At 40.9% G+C, this 20,604-nt stretch overlaps 1 protein-coding gene across 1 annotated transcript; it reads right to left on the bottom strand.

Moving 5' to 3' along the window:
- Positions 1-10,807: 10,807 nt before the first annotated feature.
- Positions 10,808-18,612, bottom strand: lcorl (ligand dependent nuclear receptor corepressor-like). The gene is made up of 7 exons (XM_070912447.1): positions 18,519-18,612; positions 17,454-17,519; positions 14,880-14,968; positions 14,578-14,704; positions 13,025-13,249; positions 12,821-12,893; positions 10,808-11,876 (listed from the first exon to the last, which is right to left on the bottom strand). Exons 1-7 carry the CDS (start codon positions 18,610-18,612, stop codon positions 10,808-10,810), a joined length of 1,743 nt encoding a protein of 580 aa, XP_070768548.1.
- Positions 18,613-20,604: the final 1,992 nt, after the last annotated feature.

The raw sequence follows: 20,604 nt of genomic DNA, 5'->3' as shown, positions 1-20,604 counted from the left end.
AAAAACAAGGTCTAACGAAACACATTTCCCACCTGCATTTAAACAGTAAATAATGCTAGTACGTTTATGATAAAAAAAACAAAAACAATTTAATGCTATTACAACAATTAAGGATGTGTTATTTTTCTGCTTCATTGAGGAGAACAAAGCAGGTGGGGAAAAAAAGTTTGTATAGCAATATCCTTTAAGGTTAAATTACATGGCTATGGAAACTGAAGTAACATCCCAGGCCATTGGTACTTGCGTACATCCATTCGTCTGTCAGCAAAATAAAATTACTACATACTGATAAATCATCTGGGTTTGTATTGCACCAAATATATTCTCTAGTTTTACAGTAGGGTTTGGTAGTGGGACATGGGATGTGCAAAATATGGGTGAGGAATCTGTGTAGTGGGAATAATAATCTCAGATGGAATAGTGCAAGAAATAGATCTGACACTAACATACAGTATATGCTTTGGGTGAAAACAAGAAGACAACCACATAAAGATAACTGAATTAAAACAAGACAGATCCCACAAACCAACAAATTAATCAGAATCTACTTTCTACAACTGCATAATGCCATTTTCTTCATCACTTCACATATACATCCTTTTGTGGGGTGTTGGGGCTGAATATGTAGTCACGTGTTTGTTTGTGCTAATCGCAGTTCGGTGCTAAGATTTGCAAATATTGTTTATTGAAAAATACTTAAAAAGAAAGAATGACTTAAAAATATTTGGTTTTAGTACAGGCTGTCAATTACTGTAGTTCAATACACAATTTTGTAGTTGGGCCCATATAGAGAAAGTGATTCGGGTAAAGATGGGGCTTGGTTAATTCAAAAGATTCCTTCATTCGAACCACATTTTTGGCTACTGGCTTGCAATACAACAGCATCAAAGAAAAATATTGCAAACAATGCTCGGATCGAGAGAATGTCATTAAATTTCAATATACGTTTATCAGATCTAAAATACAAAAACAAATTATTAAATTAGCAATTTGGAGTTTAAACAGTGCCAAAGTAAGGGCGACTATAAATAAAAGTATTTGGGGGAATTTTAGATCTGTACATTTCAATGGTGGAGACAATGACTTAAAGGATTAAAAATTGTTACTGGTTTTACAGAAAAACTGAAAAGATTTACAGAAAAAGGTCATTGTCAAGTGGTGGCCTTGATAACGAGGTATGTTCCCAGGGAGATGGCACTGTTTTTATGCAGTCAAGCTTCGTCTTTCCTTCCAATACAGCCAGTCTGACAGGGCTCACTGTATAAGCACTTATCCCATTGAAACTCTGCCGTTATGATTTGATCAACTATACACATTCAGAAAAGACAAAGGCAAGTTGTCAACAAAAAAAATCAAAAACAAAAATCAAACATTCTGTACATACATATCCATGGATAAAAATAGTGCAACATCAAGCTTTTGTTAAGTTAGACTGCTACATAATTGCTGAGTGTAAGACTGAACCATAGTGGGATGGTCAGTCTACGGGGTCAGCTCAATGTCCAAAGGCACCACGATAAACCACAGTCCCTTACCCAGGTAGGAGGAGGCCTCATGCTTCATTTAGTTTTCTGTCAGAAAAGAAAAGAGAGCGCACAAGTTGATTTTGTGGTGATTTTAAAACTAAAGCTTAATAAAAGTTGATGTCTTTAGTGATATTCAATAAAATAAGCCAGGTACTTACCAAACACAAAGTCACACCATCTCGGCCCGGTTAGGCCCTTCATTCGCGATTGTCTCAACATTTTCGCTGGTGGTGGTTGCGGTGGTTCAGTAGACACAACCCCAGGACTTTTGTATTTGCCTTTTTGCCTCCCCACTGGCATCTCATCCTGCTCCTGGACTGATTTAGGTGCAGAACCTGCTAGCTCTCTTGAGGCAGTCCTATTCATGCTCCTATTTCTTTCAGTTTTCACAGCTTTAACAACTCCTACCAGTTCTCTCTCCCTTCCTGCAAAGAGGTATGCAGAAGGTGACCCGTCATCCAGTGTCACAGTACAGGAGTCCCACTCTTCCTCGGTTGATTCATTGTCTGGAGAGTTGATCTTCCTCAGAAACACCCGGCATTCCTTCAGTGTCTCCGGACTCCAGGCTTTAGAGCAGAGGTTCTGCTCTTTGGGTACATCCACAGGCTCCCGAGTTTGGTCAACAGAACAGTTTTCCAAACAGTCAGATAACTGATCTTTTGCCGATCTGCGTAATGCGTTACGTTTTGGTTGTAGTCCACTCACTACATGTCCATTTGAACAACTTGTAGCTACTTTTATGTTTTTCTTATTTCTCTGCCTCTTTTGCCACCTCTCCCTTTCTTTCTTGGTTAGGAACCTTGTCCTTGCTCTAAATAGAGTGGCCTGGTATTTGCCAAATGCTCTGCTTCTCCTCCATTGGACTCCTTGATCGAGCCTGCCTGTTGCAAACCTGGGAGTGAAAAGTCGTCGCCTAATATTATGCGTTGATAGAGGTGCCATATTCCTCTTCCTCAACCTTCTTTGAGCCTGTTGATGTTGCAGAGGACTTTTTGGCACAGTTTTGGCAAATTTCTTGATGTGTTTGCGGAGTCGCTCTGCCTGCGGACTGTGGCAAACACTTTTTTTATTGGCAGAACGAGGGAAGTGCACAAGTTCGTAGGGATTACGGGAGCTTGCTTTCTTGACAATAGCCAAAGACTGTGTCTCTGTGGTTTGCATAAACCAGGAACAGAGCTGCTGCATGCTACAGGACCTTGGTTTGTTAGGAGGACAGTCGAACAGTGTTCGAACAACAGAGGAATGTTTTGACTTCCTGGTTAATGAACTGTTGCCTTTAGTGCCTAGTTTAGAATTAAACGCAATTTCTTTCTCTTGGTTCTCCACAGTGTCTGAGACCCAGGTGTCAGAGATGAGTCGTATTCGCCTGGCAAGCTCCTGGTTCATAGTCTTTTCCTCCGCTGATGCTGCCCACCACCTTAGCGTCTCTTTTGGGGTAAAGATTGAGTCCACAGACACCCCTGCCATTCTGCTCAAGTCCTGAGAGATGTTCTTCCTCTCTTGTCCATAAAGCTTTCTTCTCCCTCCTGAAGTTTCTACACTACTATGTTGCTCCCCCTGTCTCCTTTCATTGCTGGCCTTGTTAAGCAAAAGTTGTTTAGAGCGCCGTAGCAGAGCATTACTGTGGCTGTATGATCTAGAGGTGGAGGTGGCGACAGCGTGCAGAAAGTGGATTGAGGGCTTTCTCACTCTCATTGAGTGACGCACTGCTACATGCTGAGTTGGCAGTTTGTCTTTCCTTTCATCCTTTGTTTCTATCCCTTCCTCTGTCTGACTGCTTTTGCTTGTTGATTGACGACTGATTGTCCAGGGCTCTTTGGCAGATTTGAATTCTGGTAGAAGTACTTTCTTATGAATTAGTGTTTCAGGAGACTGCCGAGTATCCTTATTTATCTGAATTTTACGTTGCCGAGGTGACACAGTGGTGACTGTAACTGAGATTCCAGAGATTTTAACTTTTGCAGGTCTACCTGGTTTCCTTGAGGGTACAGAATCATCGCGCTTCTGACATTTGATGTTACTGCTAGATTGAGGAGCGGACTCTTTCACAGGGCTAACAAAATGTAATTCCTCTGACAATTCTGTTGAGGGTGATTTGATACTACCTGAGCTGGTCTTAGAGTTGTTCATTAAAATGCCCAAGTCACTTTTAAGGCCCACTGCTTGGCAAGCATCATGAAATTCTGTTTGCAGCTGGTCAAAGCCCTCAGACACTGTTCGTTTGTTTCTCCTTGAACGGCCATACACCACTGTTATTTTGAGGTTTTTGTTTACATTCTCCTCAACGTCAGATGGTAAAACAGATTTTCCATCTTCCACTTTTGCCCCCATTTCTGTATCCACAGCCTTCTGCTTGCGTGGTCGACCAATTGGCCTCTTCACTTTTTGCTCCAACTGTGGTCCCAGCTTCTTTGGCCGACCCGGACGCCTTTTTGGAGGAGTGGATTCATGGAAAGATAGTAAGTCACCTTGTGATCTCTGGCTCTCAGTTCCAGCAACACGCTTAGTTGGAGTACCTTCGCCTGATCTTCTGGAACCTATTTTAGGTGATGAGGAAGCTGACTTAGGTGAAGAGGCAGACTTGGCTGGTGAAGAAGCAGATTTGTTTGGCGAAGAAGCTGACTTGGGTCTTGAGGAGGCAGACTTGACTGGTGACGAAGCTGACTTGGCTGGTGAAGAGGCAGACTTGGGCGATGAAGAAGCTGACTTGGCTGGTGAAGAGGCAGACTTGGGCGATGAAGAAGCTGACTTGGCTGGTGAAGAGGCAGACTTGGGCGATGAATAAGCAGACTTGGGCGATGAAGAAGCAGACTTGGCTGGTGACCTGGCTGTTGAAGAAGGAGACTTGGGTGGTGAACAAGCAGATCTTGCAGGTGAGGTAGCAGACTTTAGTGGTGAAGAAATAGAATTTACTTGTGAAGTAGCAGACTCAGTGTTCTGGCTTTTGGGTTTCTGAAGTGTCCCTGACCATGAAGACTCTTCACATGGGTCAAAGGGTTCCTCTGCTTGTCCACTAGAACCAAAGCCTGCCGATTTGAGACTATATTTTACTCCTTTCTTATCCTTTACTGGTGATACAAACATGAGCTTAATTGGACTAGTGTACTGGACTTGGAAGTTTGGGGGTTCCTCAACACAGGTAGCAGACTTAACGGCGACATCCATATTTAATGTTTTTTTGGGAGTTGTTGAAGCCGTCTTTGAGTCCTGTAGTCTTTTTGGAGATGATCGTAGCCTTCCAAAAAGTTTGGCAGCACAGGCGCTGCCATCTGTACTATTGACCGAGCTGTGTTCTGTAGGACTCTTCTCTTTGGCTGCCGCAGTTGTGGCCTGGTTTGTGGAAAGACCTTCCGGCTCTTTGTAAGACGGTCCACATTGTTCTCCATGTGTTGATTCATTCCAGTTGTGCTCAGGTGCAGACAGAGGAGATTCACTTCTTGATTCAAGCTGGGTGTCCTTAGCATCTGAATCTTTAGATAAGGCATCCAGGGTGTCGCATGTCAAAACCTTGTCCTTTCGTGTTTTCTGGTTAAAGATGGTTTCAGAGAAACATGCAACAGAGAACCTGGGCTCTGTGACATAGGAGGAGAACCGCTGTGGAGGGACTATATTTCTCCTGGATTTCCTTGCCTCCTTGGAGTGGTGTAGTTGACATTTCTGCTTCGCTCCAATGACACTACGGAAATGTTTACCTTTGCCTGGTCTATTGTCACTGTCAGAGCTTTGTCCTGATGGGGCTTCTTCATGATTCCTATCACTTCCAGCACCGCTACCCTTACCTTCTTCTTTATAAGGCCTGCCACACTGTTTTACAGTCACGGTCATCATCTGTGTTTGCACACAGTTATCCTTTAAGCCTTGTTTGCCATAATTGCTCTGCAGGTCAGGGGTAGGTATTCGAGTGCTTGAGAGAGTAACATCTTTTTCCTCATTGGATATTTCCCTTTCTTTCTCCTCTGTTTTAATATTCTGAAACTCTTCTGTTACTGTAACTGTCTGTATCTCTTCTTTCACTCTGTCCCTGTCATTTTCTGCGGTGAGAATGTTCAGTGGTCCCTCCCTTCCTCTATTATTCTCTAAAGGTTCTACACCTACCTCCATTTCTCTTTTAGACTCCTCTTTAACTAGGTTTGAATCTAATGAAGTGTGTGGTGTAGTTACAGTAACATTTCCATCTTTCAATCTTGCCCTCTTTGCTAGTGGCACCTTTCTCCTACTGTAGGACGGGTCAAACATGGCAAGCTCTCGTTTAATTTGTAAGCTATGTCTTCTGGTTGAAGCATCATCAGTGGGTGTTGCCATAGCAGTACGGACTTCTTGGCGACGACGGGAACGGGTATTAGGTGACTTGGGCTCTTTGCTATCATGGCGATTGAACAGCTCACTGAGATTGTAGTCACTAGCACTGCCTGTGTGAAGCACTGTGGTGATGATTTCAGTCAGATGAGCATCAGCATGAAACTTCAGGTTCTGACTGGTTGAAGGAGATTGTGGCTGCTCCTTTTCGGAGACATTAACGGCTGTGGAAACCAGAGGTGGGTCCTTCTCTATAGGTCCTACAGGTCTGATTGTGTCCAGTTTCTCACTGAAGCGATTCACGACGTCTTGCAGTAAAGTACCACTTGGGTTCTGCTCAGCCTGACTACTTCTTGGGGTCCGACTCTCTCGCTCCTCTTCTTTAGCTGTATCCACATCTGCTTCCTGGTGGCTTGCATTCATAAGACCGTCTTTAACCATTAGGTCAGCCTCCTCCTCTTGTTGATGGTGAAAGAGGGAGGGTGGCTTTTCATCAGTTTTCTTATTGATGTCTAAGGGGATAGGGGACAGGGGGGGAGGAGAGGGGCTCTGCTCTCTCTTCAGGATGGGACAAGGAGGATCCCCATCTCCAACACCTTTTTCTATTGTGTTCCTGACCTGTCTCAGACAGGCATGGTTTGAATAACAGGGACAAGAGTGGGGGTTGTGTTGGTTACAGCAGATCGATGAGGAAGGGCATAAACAAGAGGAGGGCGTGCAAAGTGAAGGGGATTTGGATGCAAATGAACAGACTATGTTGTTGATATGACCTACAGCCAGGCTTCGGCAGGAAATGCAGTGCGGCCTCTTGGGGCACAGAACAGTGTAAGTTTCCATCCTGCACATCTGCACACAGCTGTAGCTTGAGCCCAGAGGAGCTTCACTATTACAGTCTGTTAAAGGGTAGTGATGGATGGTACAATCGGACTTGCAGTCTCCTGGGTGATACATGGTGCTGCTATGACCTTGATGATCACAATCAGTTAAAGGATAGTACGGGCTGCTGTTGCGGGCTTTACATTCACTAAATGAGACTGCATTAGGGATAACATTGTCCTGTGGGTTAACACTACAATGACAGTGAGATTCAGTTTGCCCTACAGGTCTGTGATTAAGGAACAACAGCAATTTTTCCTGGTGTGCCAGCTTCAGGATCTGGTAGAGTAAGGAACGGTGTGATGGGCAGAGTGAGCCGAGAACAGCATCCATCGCAGAGCTATGCTGACACTGAGTCCCTCGCTGTCTGAAATCTCCCAGTTCTTCCATAAATGAATTGCTAGAGGTAAAAATAAAGATTGGAGTTAGGAGGTTTTATTCAGAGCTGAGTCCAGTTTCAAATGAGAAACAACAAATAAATACTTAGAGTACTACTTAGTGGCAGTACCAAAAAGACATTGTGGCAGATGAATTCACTTCAAATTTCTCCATGTATACATATAGTGAACAATGTTATAACCCTTGTATCAATTAAATTTACAGATTTTTATTATTGCTGGGGTACCATAGCTGTTTGGAGCCTGCAGCATGTGCCAACTGCAGTGCATTGCATTTACTAACATCATTAGAATAACATTGTTATTCTTTCTAATGTGCACTTGCTAAAAATGAACCATACAAAAATAGTTCAGATATGATAGGTATCCTCTGTTGATGAAATGATAGTACGCCATTGTTAGGTTTTGTCAAGCCAGCCTTTGTCAAACCAGCATGAAAAAGCAGTTCCTTGAAAACAGTAATTGTTCTAGTAAACTTCTGCAAAACCCTGAAACAAACTATTATGTTAGTAAAATTATGACAGCCAACTGATTAGAGAACTGTTTTATTGATGGGTTGCTGAAGGCAAACAATAACATTCTGCTAAAAGCAGAAGGAACGATTGTAGAAACGCTTAAACGAAATGTTTTTTTCAACAGCACTTTCACCAAAAAAACTAACAGCTCAAAAAAATTCTAAAGTTCAAATCAACTAACAGTTAAATCAGGTCCTGTGAGTGATCTATTTTTATTATAAAAGCAAGTCATTGATTTTAATAACATTAAAGTTGCTTAAGTGTTTGATAATGAATAGACAATTTCATTACTGTGTCCAGACCTGTTCAACTGGGCTGGATGCAGTATAAGTTACATTCTGTAGTGTTACTGTTGAGTTTGTCTGAGTTTTTCTTTTTTTTTTTTTTTAAATCACTTAAATAATTTAATTTAAACATAAGCACTAAACAACTACAATAGTCAGGGGTGTCATTTCAGGATTAAATAAATTATTTAGACTAACATTTAAAAGCGTTCATGCAGTTGTAGCAATACACATTTCACATTGCATCAAAGTGCCCCATTACAAATCAAGAACTACAACAATCAAACTAGTAAAATCACAGTTCTGAAGCACAATCAATAAATAAGTATGCAGCAACAACACAAAACAGGTTTCTACAATAAAAATGCTTCTTGTAAATCATAGTGCAATAATTGATTTATGCATAAATAGCAGATTTCTGTTAAGTTGTTTCGAAGATTTGCCGGCGATTCAGTCCAAAAAACAAAAAAAAACAAATTGAAAACAAGCCCAGGTGTGTTAAGTAAACTTACACAATGAAATCATTTTCTATTTCTCAAGAGGCTTGTTGACAAACTGGCCCTTTGATTATAAATAGCAGACACTTCCCAGAGTAGAGACATCATGCTGCACTATGCTGTAGCCCCAGACACAGGCACTGTGTACTGTTATGAGTGGAGACATTCAGAAGCGGAGACATCAGTATTTGTATAGTTGCCAAAGTTACAAAGGTTGAAAGGCCAAACAATCTGACCAAAAAAGCTTTAAAAATATATAATAGCTTTACAATTAGCCTTAAAATTACAAATACCACATACAAAGATAACCAACAAGGACACAAACTCGCACCAGGAATCTCTGCTTTCTGGTGCAAGCCAAGAACATGGCAGATCTCCTGTAAATGCCACGGGGCAGAATCGAAACCATTTAAAAAAAAAATTCTTTCACACGCCAAATGGCTGACTGTATGATCATTTACTTGAAGAAGTTTAAGTGTTGTTGATGGAAATAAATTTACCCTAAGGTGTTGTTCCTTGAGAGACAAACAGCTCATAAGCGTTTCTAAGCTAATAAGAGCTCCCGTAACCCAGCAGAGTCAGTATCAGAACACAGAGGCCTTGATGTGAAACCTGACACTGGGCTATAGGCAAGCTCAGAGGTATATGTGGCAATGAGGTTAAAGAGAGAGAGAGACAGGCAGGCTGACATCACAGCAAAACAAATCGAAGCAGCTTTGTGTGGGTAACCCTGAACTGCTGCTTTGGTAGTAGCACTGTTAATGGAAATAGGCCCATCTCAGAGGCAGAGATGAGTGTAGACAAAACATTTAGCATTTCCCCAGACACAGGCAAAGAAGCCTGTAAGCCTTGCACTGAATCAAGCCATTGTCACACTGCCGACTACTGTAACCTACAGTGCCTACACAATCGACCATCAATAACATTTAATTCTATCCATACACTTAATTCCAATCCGTCATGTAGACTACAAATATTACATTGCATGTCACCTTGGAATCGCACTAGTTGAAATAAGCTTCTTTGTGCCGGGGAAACAGTCCAGTAAAGTTTTAAGCAGCAGTCATGTATGAGGTTTACAGTAATACAGCTACAGTAGCAGAATTAGTAAATATCTGTGATAATAAAAAGAAAATCTTTCACAAACAGTACACATATACAATAACATACATTTCCCAAGCTTATCAGTGCACATTTCAAAACATGCTGCACAGTTGCATTCCAACTACACTCAATACAATGTTCAGACTAGCTTGCACAAATAGAGAGGAAAACTATGTGGACACAAAATGGCTTTCTTAAACTAATCTCTTCAACATAAACTCATAATGAAGATATAGCCACCACAGTAGTTTATACTGTACAATCTCCCTGTTTGTAGAGGTGTCTACCAATAGCAATGAGTTTTTAATCTGTTATAATGGCTCTAAGTCACTTCAGTAGCCTAGGTAAAATACCCAGAGAGAGATAGAAAGCTGCAAATAACAATCATCAATGCTCCATTAACAAGGAGCTTTAAGAATTGAATCAAACCTGAATAACCTAATAACCCGACAGCTAGCGAACGTGAGAGTCACACTTTATTTCTTAGCTGGAAGAGGTCCACAAGCGTGTTTCTCACACTTGATCTTGGGCAGTCTGGTGGAAAACAATCAGTGTCAGTTTTCCTCCTTGAAGAAAAACCAAATCATATAAACACGAAAACAAAGTTAAAAACTGCCTGACGATCTTAAAGGATAATGCTGGTGTTATTCTATCACATTATTAAAAGTATGACGCTTTTAGCCACAGACTGATACAGTGCATACCTCTGTGCTGTAGAACTCAAGTTGTTCAAGAAATTACTGTATATACACGCCTGTAAAAACAGGGGCACAGTAGAATAAGATCAATCCAAAAAGTAGTGGACTAAAGCAGCAATGCTTCAGTCAAGCCTGATAAAAGTTTAAGACAAAATATATTTAATATATTTAGTGCAGCGTACACATGTGCCACTTTTCCATCAAAACTATTAAAAAAAACTCACTGAGGATTTCAATATATCAGGCTTTGGCCACATAGATAACACGCGTTAGTTTCGGTCTTTCCGAGGGATTTGTTGATAACAGATAATACAATGCAAGGCATATCCTTTAAGATCTTTCAGCTTTGTTTGTTGAATTTAGCAGCCCCTATGAATGAAAGCTGCAATCAACACCACTGCCTCTTCAATCAAAGCCCAGGACTAAGCAAGAGAAATACAGCTAAAAAGTGTGACTATCACGTTACAGACACATGGTTAAAAGACCTGAATATTGATATCCATATATTTTGTAAAAGGCATGTGTTGTGTTTTAACAAGTGTCTCCAGAAAACATTTATCTTGTAAGAGGTGATGAGTTCAAGTCTTGAGGAGATCTAGAGGCGTTTCGTGGCCTACAACCTCTTCGCATCAGCATCTGAGGCAAGAGTCCCTGAGTTAGTGGAACCAGTCATGGTACCAGAACCAGACGAGTTGGAATTGGACGAACAAAAGTTGGCAGATTTCTTCTTGGGCGGGTTCTTCAGTGTTCCAGTACGCTCTTTGACTTTGTATTCCAGTGTGCTATGGGGCACCCCATAAACCCCCTGAGCCTTGGACACGCTCATGCGACCTGCCATTACCATAGTGATGGCCTCTTCCAGCAGGTCGTGGTCGTACTGGCGGTATCTCCCGCGTTTCTTTCTCGGTTGCTTGTCTTTATCCCGCCCACCTGCCCCGTCTTCTAAATCATCCAGTGAGGACCCGCGTGGTCCCAGGCGATGAGGTGACTGGTTGGCAATGCTCGAACAGCCATGTGGTAAGAAAGGAGGTCTGAGTTTGAAGAGAGATGAAGGTCTAGCAGTAGCTGTCGATGAACTGGCAGTACCCTCTGTTGATGAGGTACGTTGATGTAGGTTTTCAGCCACGCTGCAATTCTCAGCTGGGATCGACCTGTTATGGTCAGACATGGAACGGACCTGAGGAATACGCAGGGGCGTGGGTGGCTCCAGACTGGGAGTGGGGCTTGGTGGGGGCTGGAGAGCATCCCTGAGCTGGGGAAAAGAGTGGGGGAGGGTTTTCTGTAGACCACTCTGCTGATAAAAGCTGAGAGAGGATGAAGGGAAACTCAAGTCTCCATTCTCCTCTGCAGCTCCTCCAATTTCTGCCCGTTCTGCCCACGCCGCCACCTTCTGCAGAACCAGACGTGCTTCACCGCCAAGCATGGATGACATCACATTGTATGATGTCACTTCATCTCTGACATCTCTGCTTCCTGGTGCAAGTTGGTGTAGCATCCCCAGCCTTCTCTCAGCCCAGCCGTCCCGACCTTGCCTCAGGGTGTGAAGGGGTATTCCATAAAGCAACGCTGCCCGCTGCTCCTGCAGCCTCCCTGAACGTATATCCTTCAAGGCCTTGGACAGCAACCCCTCAGACAGCTCCAAGCTCCTCTCAAAGTACTCCTCCTTCTGCCTGCGCTGCCTCCTAGGAATGGGAGGACCAAACAGCAGGGTCAGGATGGAGGTGATGGAGGGGGTTTGATTTTGGCATAGGGGACAGGGGGGGTGCAGAGCGAGGGGTCCACTCCTTTATGCCTTGTGTTGGTAACATCACTGCGACTGTTATGTTTCATGTCTGCCTGATGCTGTGTGTCTCTCACGCACACACATTCTTTGTGTGTGGCAAAGCCTCTTCACGTCCAGGTGGGACAGTCTGTGAATGGCTGGGCTTACTTTGGCGCTCACACACAACTCCTGTAGTTTTGTGATATCCTTCAGTGAGAGTCCTACATGCTTGAAGGTTGAGTAATCAAACTCATCATAACTGGATGAGTAAAAAAAAAAAAAAAGGAGGTACAATCGTTGTGAGGTACTGCAATGTTCTCCTCATTGTACAATCCTGAGCTGTTGGCAAATGTTATAATACGGTGCCATTGCTGTGACGTTACCGCTCAAGAGATAAAAGAGTCAACCCCATAGAACCAAAACACCAAACACAAGCTAGCTCTTCATTGTGACTAACAATGAACTGACCCAAAGCAGTGCCAAACAACGGCACATGCATATCATTCAGGCCAGAGGGTTGTAAATTAGTTACTTAAATCAAGCAGCACTACTAAAAATGACAGTAACACAACACAGTATTGAGGCTAACCTTCCAGTCTTAGCCATGCCATACACCTAAAAAATGCAGTAGACCATAGTGCTGAACTTAGTTAGAAATGGGGATTTCCTCACATGCAAAGTCATGTTTCAGTCATAGTGGATTTGGACAAAAATGCCCTGGCCATGTAAATTCATTGTTGTATTTAGGAAGAACCCCCAATTTTAACTAACAGTAATGAGAGGGCTTCTTCGTGCATTTTGCCACAAGACTGAATACCACTAACGTTTATGGACAAGCAATCCAAGAATAAAAAGAACTCTTACCCTGAGGCTTTGTGATTAGATGAGGATGTTGATGAAGTTGCAGAGTTCCTGTTGGAGAGGTCGAGCACGCCATCTGTTACAAGAAGAATTAATATAAACGGGTTAGGGTTTGACTTTAAGTGCTTTGGTACCTTCAGCGGGCGTCAACGTTATAACATTTATTTATTGGCTTTGAATTCACCATAAGTTTGATGCTTTCCCTACCTGGTTCACGTTCGCTCTCTTTCTCCTCCTCGGTTCGGCTCACTGTGAGGTCCAGAGGGGCATCTGATGTTTCTGACACAGGTGATGAGGTCCTTGTTGTAACACCATTTGTACTGGTGCGGAGTAGGCACTTGGACGCGTACTCAATGGCGAACTGATGTATCATCTTCTTCATCAGCTCCTGGGCAACTACAGGGATGTTGGAATCACAGCCCAGGGGAACATCTAATGAAGGAGGCACAGATGCAGATAGAAGTTAAAAGACTGGATTCGACTTGTAACAAAGCAAGCATGATTTCCAGTATTCTCACAGGACAAGAAAAGAGGAAATTTGGGAGTATTTTTGGTCCTCACAGAAAAGTTTTTCTGACATATTGTCACAAAAGTGTCAACAAAATATCCCAAATTACAGGAAACTTTTAATGGACAATATATTAGGAATTTACTTCATTCATAGTTGGGAGACGTCCATCTTTCTAACTTAAAAATTTGCTTTTTAAGTATTTCTAGGTAGGAGATGTGACTTATACTCTCATAAGATATACATTGTATACCGGCAGAGATTTTGCCATACCGTTTATTCCATGTTTATTCCATGTTTATTCCACCTTGTATTGAGCCACTATGGGCAATTATGTAATTTAACGATCATGACTGTTTAGGGCAAGACAAGATTATTGTACTTTTTTGATGGTGGTTTTGTGATGGTGTTCTTTGTAGGTAGGAACTTTGCTGGATTAGCCATAAACAGACACTCCTGTGTGGTAATATCAGACTTCAACAATTTGTTTTATGTTATGTTTTATAGAATTTATTATTATTATTATGAAATCCCCCTAAACATCAATACTGATATAAAAAGATATGTACCGTGATACAGGATTTCATCATATCGTTCACTCCTACCTCCAACTTTGTAAACTACAAAGCTGAGTTGCAAATAACGACAACTGATCTAAGCTGAGTCACCGAGTTATTTACTTTCACATTCTTAACTCATATCAACCTTGGAAGCAGTTCAAAGGTAAATCAGTCAAATTTCTTGAGGACCCCCAACTACATTTTAGGAACTCTTAATAAACTGTTGACAACAATGGTCTGGATTATCCAGAGGAACAAGACATTGTGTGTGAAAAGATAATCAAATGCAATGTTAAAAAAAAATTAATTAAATGTACCTCCGTTGTAACAGTGTGGAGGCAGCAACACCAGAGAAGATATCTCAAACCTCAGCACATAAAACAGAAACTATTTGCAAAGCAAATACTTAAACTGGCCATGGATACACTCACAAATGTCTGCAGACAACTTGTGATGGGATACAAAAGTGCTAGTGGAAAGCCAACATGCCAGAATACCAAAGCAATCTGGACATAAAATCAAAGCAGACCAGTCCTGTATTTTTACTGTGACTGCCGAATATTCTATTTAGATAGCAACTGAATAACTACAAGGCAAAGCTGATAGCTGTGCACCTACGACAGGAGCTTAAGTGTATCAAAAGGTGACACATTTGTGTCATGCTCCACAAGGCGGAAAGATACCCAACTCACCTTTCTTGTGAAACACAGCTTGGAGGAACCTGTGCGCTGATTGGCTGCTCTCAGAGATGGTTGGAGCCTGACAGGGAGAGTAATCAGAGGGGGAGGAGAGGGGCGACGTGGCTGCAGGAACTTGATCCTACAAGAAAAAAAAGAGAAAAGTTACTTTATTGACTGTTTCTACTATCATGTATATAGTATATCCTATAATATTATATGATAAACAATTCTTACAACTGTCAAGAGCTAAGGATAACTTGAATTGGCTTAAAATAACAGTCTTTGTGGATTATCTTGACAAGGACAATTCTTACACTGAGTTTGTCCAGGGGAAGGTTGCAGAATGAACATTGAGAGCAGCTTGCTTCTGGGGACCAGTCATCCACTTCTTCAGGTTCACAGTCTGTAAGACACGATATCACATAACCAGGAATTAATAAACTAGGATACATCAAGGATCAAACAGCCTCCTAATGTGGTCACAATACAAAATCTGACAAGAGGCAGTAGTGGTTTTCCAAACTGCATCATCACACTGATTCCATGCCAAGAGAACACTTTACATGGTGCTGACAAATTTCTATCATCTTATGCTCTATGTTACCACAAAGCTCTTGCACTCCAGAAAACCCTACAGACACTCCGACTGTGAGAGAACCAAAGTGTGCAGGACATTTTGGTCCTTTATCTATACAAGTTACTGTTCTTAATATCTATGGCTGTAGTAGACGATTGTGGGCAATGCAAATCAAAGAGCAGGACTGCTTTATCACAATGTTGGATTAGTTGGAGTGGTTATTATATCTTTGCAGTTTCTCAATTGCACTTCCAGAAAATGTTTTATATATATGGACATAAAAATACATATACAATGGTAAAACATTTTATTCATATTGCCCACACCTAGCCTAACACTCTAAACACTGGCTGATATTTATCAACAATAACTAACAACACTAATAACAGTAATTCTAAAAATTCGACAACTACAAAATACAGAGGCATATAAATAAATGTCACTCAAACAGTATTTTCACCGGGCAATTCATCATGGCTGCCAGGTCTCTATCACGCATCATCTGATTATGTCTGGCGTCACTCAAACTCCAGATGGCACTGCTGACTGCAGTGAGACTGCAGATAGTAACAAATAATAATAATTTTATTTATACAGCACTTTTCAGAACAAAGATCCCTACATTGTTGAACCAGGATTAAAACACTTTTTGACTGAGGCAAATAAAATCAAGCAATTAAAATCCAGAAATGAAATTAAACAAAACCCCTAACAGTAAAAATAAATGCACATAGCAGATAATAGATGGAGTAAATGGACTGAATACGACAACCAGATGAACTAAAATTGAACTTCCAAATAAGGTTTAGGGGATGATTAAATAACTGTAGTTGCCTTGCTTTTCTATATTGCTACTTTTACTTATTTATAGATTTTTCTCTTTCCCTTTTTTCTTGGGTGCTAGGGGGGGCAGATCTGACTATAAGCTTAAGTAAGATGACGCTATATTGTAGAGTCACTCCTTTCTTTGACTGTTTGACAATCAGCTTGTATTTATTTTCTAATTAGTATGAGATAAATCTCTATAACATTTATCTAACTTTTTTATGACTATCACTATTTTAGCGAACCTTAATTAATCTTTATTATTATTATCAATACTGTTGTTGGTATTAGTGTTGTTATCGTTATTGTTGGTGACGATGATGATAATAATTATTGTTACTATGTTGTGTTATTTTTTCTCTCTTTATATTTTATTATTCTGTGTTTGGTCATTGTTTGTTTGTTTTTTGTGCACTTAAAAAAATAATATCTACTGGATCTATACAGGATGTCTATGTTCTTTGATGATATTGCACGGTAATGGAGTTTGTAGCACAGTGAACAAAGAATGTACATGAATGAAATAAGCCAATAAATAAAAAGTATTAAAAAAAAAAAAAAAAGCTAATACAACAGACAAGACATGTTGGAAATAAAAGGCTTTTTTTGAAAATATACATTTTGAGAAGTGATTTAAAAGATGTCACTCATTCAGCAAGTCTCAAATCCTCTGGCGGGGATTTCCAGAGGTGAAGGCCTTGAAGGATAGCATACTGCAAGCTAATGGAGACAGTAGAACCGCTGCGAGTAAAGAGGGGTGTATATCGAATGTGCTTCTCTATCCCTGTAAGTATTATTATGACAACTACCAGGGAACAAAAGACCCCAAATAATGTCTACTGCCACACAGTGGGCAGTGATGTACAAAGCAGCATCCTGGGCTGTCCTTCTGTTATTCACAGAAAAAGGCACATTGGGGGGTGGGGGAGATCGGGTAGTTATCCATAATTCAAAAAGAAAAAATGAATTGAGTAAGAAAAAATGAGTAGCTGTATATAGGAATATAGCAGGAAAATCGAATTTTTTACTTAACAGTCCAACTTCAAAACCAACATGGGTAATATTATATACCTGTCAAACAGTAAACCAGAATGTGGCACACAACACTGAATACATGTTTACAGTGACTCAACCCCACATACACCCTCCTGCTTCCATAAATACTCACTAGAGAACCCAATGGGTCACTCAATGGCTGAAAATATACAACAAATGCACCGTTTACTCCTGTCTGAGTAATATTTGCTGGAAATGTCAGGACCCAGCTGTTGAGGAAAATTTATTAGCCTTTAAAAAAAACAACTAAATATTTGTGACTCATTTTTACAGATTTACGTCATAGGAACAAATGTGCTTGGGTCTACAGACAGGGGATATTGAGAAACAGACTAAAGCATTGTTGGTTTTGGTCATTTTTATAGTTTTTTGTTGAAAACAAATATAAAATACACCTATGACTTTTTAATGTGTGAACACAAAAACCCACCATCAAATAAATTGAGGTCGCTCAGCAGCAATGGGCCATAAATTCCCTCCAGAATGCTTTCAAACCCTGCAAGACAAAACAAACAAACAATCCTTCAGTTCTGATATGAACTAGATATGCATGTTGAAGTGCTTGACATTTGGGTGATTATAACGTTAATGTTCGTACCAACTATAACAGTTTGACGGCAAAAACACAGGTTCTGTAAGATGAGTGCACTGCTATAGTCAGTTGTCAACTTAAAACGGAAAACCAACACCTGAATGCTAAATACCGGGTCCTTATGATCGCTTGGTAAACAGCTTTAACAGTAATTTTGATTCGTGAATAGTAGTACCATTAATATTTCAATATGTTTTTTTGTTTTGGGTATTCTGAGTTTGATGTCACTGTGATTAAACGTTGTAAACAAGAATAAATCCAGGTAACTTCTTGTGAGCTAACGTTAGCCTGACGTTACCGGCTTCTGTAGCATAAAAAAAACTGTCTTCAAAATAGCAAACGAAACGAGGAAAGCCGTTACCCGAGACCACTGAATTGTATGCTTTTCTCATATTGCACTGACATTAGCTGCCCTAACGTAGCAACAATCCCCTCCCCCAAATAACACCAACAGTGTTCATGTTAGCTTAGCTTGTTAGCATGGCACTAGCATAGCCAACATATATGTCAATAAACAAATCTAGCAAACATTGTAACCATCTGTTAACTACAAATGATGATACGCCTTAATGCTACATTTACGATATCATATCAGCCATATAAATAGATCTGACAGAGCTAGCACCGGCGAGTAGCAAGCTAGCTCAGAGGGACAAAGAAAATGAACTATCTTGAACGGCTAGCCAGCTGGTAAATATTAGCCTGCCAGCTTAATTTAACCGCTAAAGCCGGCCATCTATGGTGCCAGGCTACTAGCTAGCTAGCTAGCTATTACTTTAGCTAGCATTAGCTAGCAATCTAACATAGCTTGGGGGTAACGTTAGCGATCCCTCTGCTACCGGGCGCAATCTCCATAAAGCTCGTTGATTTTTTACAAAATATGAAACTGCACATGGATCATACCAACGCAGTGTATCAATTTGTGTCGCCAAGAATCAAGTTCCCGCCGAAACCCTCTCCTTTCTCCCGTGCATTTGGAGCATAGCACGGTCGCCATTCTGCTTCCTTCCCCCCTCTCTCTCCCTCTGTCTCAACGACAGGAAGCGGTCGGTTTACCCCTGCAGTACAGCAGCTGTCATTCCGTCAGCCTACCGCTAGGGGGGGGGGGGGGGGGGGGGGGGGGGGGTAAGTTTGGAGAAGACATGGGTAATCTTTGCCCTGAATAGTGTCCCACAGATAAAACGCCCCACTTTCTGTGTTGGTCTATTAAAAGTCTATCAAAGGCTTTTCTCTTAGGTGTAAGCTATAGATAGACAGATAAAGATAGAAGAATCGTATGAGGCTGTTATAGCCTAATGTCATTGACCTTGATGATGTCTATGGTCTCCTTCTGTCAGATATTCATGAGGCAGCAGTTGTTGAATGCTAAAACAATACATTTTAATGTTCACACTTTCTCAGCAAGGGCAGTAGTAGATATACAGTATCTATATATAATGTGGTCATGTGGGTAGATGGTCACATGAACACATACCCTACTCATTAATGCCCATAAGTGTAAACACCCCATTGGCTGCTATATTATTTGCTTTACACATGTGATTGGTTGACTTTGTGAATACGTTTGCTGTTTAAATATTGTTTGTGCAAGTGTATTTCACAATGACCTTGATGAAACCCATAGCCATTGTGTTGCAAATGATCAGCTTTGTGGTTTTTGATGCAGTTAAAGGGAAGCAGATGGACAGAATCATGGTTCAGTGAACTGCCTCAACTTGTCTGGTCTATTTTCTGCAGTCATTCCATAAAACCCAAACCAAAGGGGGCTTTAAAATAACACAGCTTGGTGCATACTTTGTCTAATGTTCTTTTTACTGCATCACTTTTATCTGACAGCTGGAGTTACAAGTTAAAGTTAAAATAGCTCCATCTCCACCAGCTGTAACATTAAAATGCTGTTTGTGTGTTAATGCTTCAGTAATAATAGTCAAATAATAGGATGTTAATGATATTAGAATTTCTTTTAAACTTTTGTTCTTTTACTTAAGTCAAATATATTTTACAACTGTTAGTTAAGCAGAATATATGAGTATGTCTTCCACCGCTATGTATAACACAGTGCTGTTTCTAATGGGGTGGCGCCCCTGTGAGTGTTAAATGTTACTCTGGTAAGATGAGAGACAAATGAGACTATAAATAATGCATCAGTTTTAACAGACCTCACGCATCCCTGGGCTGTACTGAATAAAGGTTTTATATATAGATTCAGCCAACCAATGATAGTGCAGGTATATAATATTGACCAAAATCATCTGGGGCACTGATGCAGAATAAAACCAAATTTGACTATTATCACACTGTCTACCTAAATCTAAATCACTTCTGAGCAGATACTGACAGTGTCTGCATGCCAGCTCCTCCTCAGTGTGACCACATGAGGGCAGCAGAGAACTTCAGGTTTTACAGAACACATCAATTAGGTCCTGTGTGCATTAAGATGTTAGTATGAACACAGGGTCATACGTGAAGTAACTTGATGATACAGTCTTCAGTATCATTCATCCCATTCTCCAAAACCTTGTGAATATAGTTTATTTGTTAACACCCAGTCAACAGGGCAGCCAAGCCCCAGACCCTTAGGGGCCCCAAATGGCCCAGTTTCATTGTGTGTCAATTTGTCTGTAAAATTGTAATTAACTGCTGATTTGATGGGATTATGAACCACCAAATCCCATTATCCTCTTAAATAATGTACTTTAAGGGGGGTCTTTCACTATCTGGGGGTCCTTTTTTGAAAAGGGGCCAAAATATAGCTTTGTGAAAATCAGATTTGTATTACTTCAGTTGACAGTGTGTTTAAATGGCACATTACCAAGTAAAGCTGTGTTTAATTAAATAACACACACTGACACACAGCAAAGCTGGGGCCAGGTAATCCACCAAAGGAGTACTGGTTTGTCTCTGGGGCTCTAGGTAAAATATAATTAGGATGCCATGTGTATTCTTCTGTCTGCCTGTACTTAATGGGTACATTAAGTACAGGCAGAAC

Source organism: Enoplosus armatus, chromosome 2, assembly GCF_043641665.1.
Source record: "Enoplosus armatus isolate fEnoArm2 chromosome 2, fEnoArm2.hap1, whole genome shotgun sequence".
Classification (NCBI taxonomy): Eukaryota; Metazoa; Chordata; class Actinopteri; order Centrarchiformes; family Enoplosidae; genus Enoplosus; species Enoplosus armatus.
Note: the sequence above shows the minus strand (reverse complement) of the source record. Positions and strands in the feature narration are given on the sequence as shown.